This window comes from Mytilus galloprovincialis, chromosome 6 (assembly GCF_965363235.1).
Source record: "Mytilus galloprovincialis chromosome 6, xbMytGall1.hap1.1, whole genome shotgun sequence".
Taxonomy (NCBI): Eukaryota; Metazoa; Mollusca; class Bivalvia; order Mytilida; family Mytilidae; genus Mytilus; species Mytilus galloprovincialis.
In genome coordinates, this window is record NC_134843.1 from 20592788 (window position 1) to 20598536 (window position 5749).

General features: G+C 32.5%; 1 protein-coding gene across 1 annotated transcript; it reads right to left on the minus strand.

The window, feature by feature from the left end:
- Positions 1 to 490: 490 nt before the first annotated feature.
- On the minus strand, positions 491 to 3671 carry LOC143079176 (toll-like receptor 2). The gene has a single exon (XM_076254406.1). It carries the CDS (start codon positions 3611 to 3613, stop codon positions 1055 to 1057), a length of 2559 nt encoding a protein of 852 aa, XP_076110521.1. The 5' UTR covers positions 3614 to 3671; the 3' UTR covers positions 491 to 1054.
- Between the last annotated feature and the right edge of the window lie 2078 nt (positions 3672 to 5749).

Consider the following 5749-nt stretch of genomic DNA (forward strand, 5'->3'; position numbering starts at 1 on the left):
GTTTTATTTGTTTGGACATTCAATATTGATTAACGAGATCTGAATAATATGTTTAAAAAAATCTCGCTAATCACTCAGTCTATATGTACAAGTTTTGAATTAAGAAGTTTAGAAACATCGAATCCGACGGAAGACATACCTTAAATCGTTAATCTCGACCCTACATCGAAGATATGACATACATGTGATATGTGACATCTTGGTACCACATTAGTACATTTATATGGAAAAATAGACTCTCCGCAACCCGGAATTTTTCTATAAGGTTATTGATCAAAGTTACATGTATGACATTTTTAGTTATCATTTTTATGGCGTAATAAAGTTAAATCGTATCTTCAGTGTTATATACGTCTTGTCTTTTCATTTGACATATGAGGACTATACTTACCATGACAAAATCACACACACTTGACTCCTAAAAATATACTTATGAAAAAAGGTGTATAGGTCAAAATGTGTTATGAGCGGAAAATATGCAGCAGTTCACTTACTTGTTCAATTATAAATTATTTTTTTGTAACTCTATGCCACAAAACAAAACTATAATAACAAAATGAACCAAAACCGATTCAGCTCGTAAACTATACTTGAAACATAGATATTACGAAAAATACAGAACATGTCATTACAATAAAGAGTCATTTGATAGTCCTCATTATAATCGTAATCAAATATGATATACGTTGTTCCGTCTATAAAAAAAAACAAATTTCACTACGATGTTATTTAAAGACCACATTCAAATAATGTACCTATAGATATAAGAAGATGTTGTATGAGTACCAATGAGACAACTCTCCATCCAAGTGCAACGTATAGCAGACACTACTTATACTTTCGAATCACCTGATATCACTTCCAGTGTTTTTTGGATTCGTGTTGTTCAAATTTACTTATCCGGTTTAATGAGTTCAATCTTCGTTGTTGTTTTGTCGTTTTGAGTCGGACGTTTTATCAAAATGTGATTTTCATTACCGAAATATATTTTTTTAATATTTTTTTTATACAATTTATGATTTTAAAATGTTTCTTCTTCAAACATTCATGTTTTCTAATTAAGATACAGCAAAGCCTTTAACTTAAGCCAATCCCGTTGATTATCTGTACTGTTGATAATTTCGTTTTCGTCCAAAGCCATTTCAATGAAGCATACGTCATTTGAAATATTCACAATTTCGTCTGGAATATCTTCGATTCGAATATTTTGTAAAATGACAATTATTTTTCTAAGGTTTGTAGTATATTTTTCATATTTTGCTCTATCTATTTCGAATCTTCCCCACTTTCCCTCGGTAAAATGTTCAGTAATGATGAACACGACATGTCTACTCTGCTGAATTGATTCTGCTTTTGCATCTGCCGTAATATCTCCAGGAAGAAGATCTCGATCATGTAAGCACACTTTAAGTCCCCATTCTTCTTCAATTTTAGGAAGGAGACACTTCTGTATCCACAATACGCTTCTTTCTTCATAAGAAACATATGCGTCATATATATAATTTTCATGCAAATTTTTCTCAACAACTCGTCGGACTTTCCTATACATGTAGAGAATAATATTCCATCTATAGTTATAGAGAAGAGAAAGAGGTACAAAAATACCGAATGCACTAGCAACCAATATTATACCTACATGAAGCCATAAAGTTGCTTCGCAGTCTGCGAAGTATTTCTTGATATTCTTTGCTACCTCCTTTAATAGGATTTGTTTGTTTTTTGAGATAGTACAGGTATAATTATCTCCGTTATGAAATGTTACGTTTGTATTTTCAAACCACAGAAGAAAATCAAGAGTGTCACAAGAGCATATAAAAGCATTGTTATCCAAATTTAGGTTAGGAAAACGTTTTGAATGGATCATTATATCCAGCCAAACCCTAATGTTATAGTCAATAGAGGTAATCAAATTATTGGATAGATCCAACGAATCCAAATTTTGAAGCTTGGTAACAAAATTAGGAATGGTTCTGAATAGGTTGTTCGACATATTTAAATGTGTAATATGTGGCTGCTCGAAGAATGTTGTTTCCTCCAAAGTCCAAATATTATTAAAAGATATGTCTACTTCTCTCAACGCAGGGGCTCTAAAAGACATCCATTCTCTACCTTTACGTACAATTTGGTCTATTCGTGCAACCGTCATTTTTAGCACAGAAAGTTTTGGCAAGAGCATTGATGGAAAGGTAATGATTGCTACTGGAATTCCTGAAATATCTAAATATTCCAGTTGATTTACACAGTCCTCTGAAAATTTTGGATAATGTATGTAAACACCATATGATACATCTAGATATTTAAGCGATGTGTTTTTGCAAGTTATAGATGCTGAAGTAGGGGTGATTTGTATGTGAGTAAATCTAAGAAATTCTATTGATGATGGAAGCGAATAGCTTATGTTCCTTTGCGATGGAATTTGAAAATATTTCATACTTTTTGGAAAATGATAAAATGCTTTCGTGTGGTATACGTTCACGTAGACAGGATTAGAATAATCTATAGTCAGATATGAACAATCGTAAACCTTCATATTAATTGCATTCATGAAAAAAATATAAACTTGAGTGGAATGATATGGAGTCGTAGCTGGTAGTCTATTAGCGGATATAATGAAAGTTCTGAAACATTTTGGATGTTCGAACGAAAACAAAGAATTCTGATGGTAATCCACGATTCCTGTTTTTGACAAGTCCAATGCTTCAATGCAGATAGTTTTTAAATATTTCATTAATTCTACTGTTATAACAACAGAATACGGGAAATCATCTTCATTGATTGAATTATCACTTATGTGGTGAAAGTTTATAACGGACATGTTCTTATGCTGAAGTGGACGAAGAATGCGCAATGCTTGATATAGGTGCACGTATGATTCAGAAAGATCTAAAATTTTTAAGTCAGGAAAGTATTCTAATAATCCATCTTCCAATAGAAAAAAATTGCGACAGCCGCTGATATAGAGTTCTTTCAGATTTGCCGAAAAATGTTTAAATGTAGAATTCAATAGCCGAAATCGACTACTATTTCTCAAATAACATCGTGAAAATTTCAATACAGTAAGGTTTTGAAGGGAACTAAATCCTGCTCCAAATTCAGGGAACATGAATAAATCAATTGAAAGATTTTGCAAGGATCTCAATGTAGAAAATGCACCATCAGGATAAACAAACTTAGTGTTTGCACCCAATGGCTTGTTATTTAGACTTATATCCAGATCAATTAGATTACTAAGATGTCTGAAAACTCGCTCTGGAAGGATTGTGATGTTAATCATATTATCATTTACCTTCAAAACTTTAAGCAAATGTAGTCCAGCAAAAGCATCCTCCTGGATTTCAGATATATGATTTTTGCTCAAAACCAAGATTTCCATTTTCGCATAATGGACGAATGAATCCTTTTGGAGCTTGCGTATCAAGTTATTTGAAAGTATTAACTCAGTGATATCTCGCTTAAGATTCCTTGGCACAGAAGTAAGTCCTTGATTTTCACAATGAGCAATCGGCTTATTTTCTATATTCCATTTGTACGTACAAGACATTGATTGGTTCCCATTTACTATTATTATCATGACAGATAAAAGGAACATTCGTCTTATCTGATTCATTTTCATATCTAAATATAGCTATTCAATTATGATTTCTGCTCCATGCAGAAAATAATCCGACTAAAATTTTTAAATATCTTTATGCATGACGGAAGATAAAACATTTCCCCAACTGATAACGCTACCTTTAAAAACTTCCGCTACCTTTAAAAACTTTAACTTGAACTTTGTGTACTTCAACTTTCAATATTTTTAAGAGGAGGACCTTGTGTATTATATTTAAAGAAATGTTATGAAGTACATGTACAAGACAAACAACTGTATTGCAAATATGAATGAGTTTTATTGCAAGATAAATTTACAATCTATTGAAATGTTATTATGACTTAAAACTTTGTCACAGATGTGATATATAGTTTTCTACTTAAAATGATTATGCACTTTGTTTAATATCAAATCTGTACTAAAATATCTGTTTAAATAGTTTTCTTTTCTCATTTTGCGCAATACAGTAGGGTGTGTTCACGTTTCTCAAACATTTGATATTTTTGTATACTGGTTAATTATTTCTTGTTAGTGAAACGTGATAAGTATGTAATAAGGGTTAATGCTTTTACCTGTAAATACAGTGTGAATGCACCTTTATCCAAGTTGAAAATGCTGTAATTGTACGAGGTGTGATAGAATAAACTAACATTTTTTTTTTTAATAAATTTAACATGAGACACAAAAAATATCGCAATTGTCGTTGCAGTAGCTAGATCGGGATTGCTGGAAAAAGTCAGCAATACTTTGTGTTAGGAAAGGTACAATCAACCATGGAACATGTTAGCATGTGTATGCTACAATGTAAGACATACTTTCTCTCTTTTATTTTGTTTTTAAAAAGAAAAAGGAAATACAGCGGACGGGTGGTTTTGAACTATTTTATTCTTCATGAAATTTCACTTGCCGTTCGGTATAATTTTTATTTGTTTTAATTTTTTCCTGAATAGGACAAACACTTCTGTCTACGTTTTTGGTTTCAATAGAAAAAAAATCACAACAATCCTAGAAAAAACCCAAAAACAAAACAGTTATCAACGAACTTCTCTATTATGGAAATATATTTTAGACTGTTTGCCAGACTCAGTTGAAATGTAAGAATAGTTGTACTCAAATAGTAAAAAACCTGGCTATATTTGTTTTCAACAGCAACAAACAAAAAAAGACAAAAGAGTTCCAAGTTGTTTTTCTTTTATGCAATTATTATAAAAAAGATCTTGGGAATCATTAAGTATGAACGGTTTTTTTCGCGATGTCGATAATTATCCCCCATGAACATGGATTGGACTGGTATGCACGAAACATGAGCTTTTATCCCTGTTTCGAGACTGGTACTATTTTCATGAAATTGTTATATAGATTATAGAGTGCACTGACGACGCAGAGATCGATCCAGCAATTTTCTAAAGGGGATTCCAACCCAAGATAAAAAGGAGGGTCCGACCATATGTCCCTATTCAAAAGCATTGATCGGCAAGAAAAGGGGTGTTCCAACCCCCGGAACATCCCGTGATCTCTCACTACGACGTTGTTCATTTCAACACAAAGTTTGTACTTAAATCTATTCAATTGATTGTTAGGGATAAAAAAAAATGCAAAAGTGTAGAAGAAGGCGAAAAGAAATTGTAAAAACAAGAATGTGTCCATAGTACACGGATGCCCCGTCCGCACTATTTTCTATGTTCAGTGGACCGTGGGATAAAAACTCTCATTTGACATTATAATTAGAAAGTTCATGTCATAAGGAACATGTGTAGTAAGTTTTAAGTTGATTGGTCTTCAACTTCATCAAAAACAACCTCGACCAAAAACTTAACATGAAGCGGGACAGACGGACGAACGATCACAAAGACCAGAAAACATAATGCCCATAAATGGGGCATAAAAATCACAATCCATTTAAGTCGGCAAGGCAACAGTTGCGGATACAATGTTGAAATCGTGCATAACAAAAACGACACCAACATTAATATTTCAAATTAAATAGTTTGTTGAGTATCCTCTAAACAATATGTTTGCTAGTTTGCGTATACTAACCATTGCATTAAAAGTATCCTGTTTCGCGGGGAAAGTTTATTACTCCTGCTGATATTATATCTTATACATCTTGTACCTTGTCTTCAAATATTCGGCTTTGTGCGGTCCTGATAGTAAATC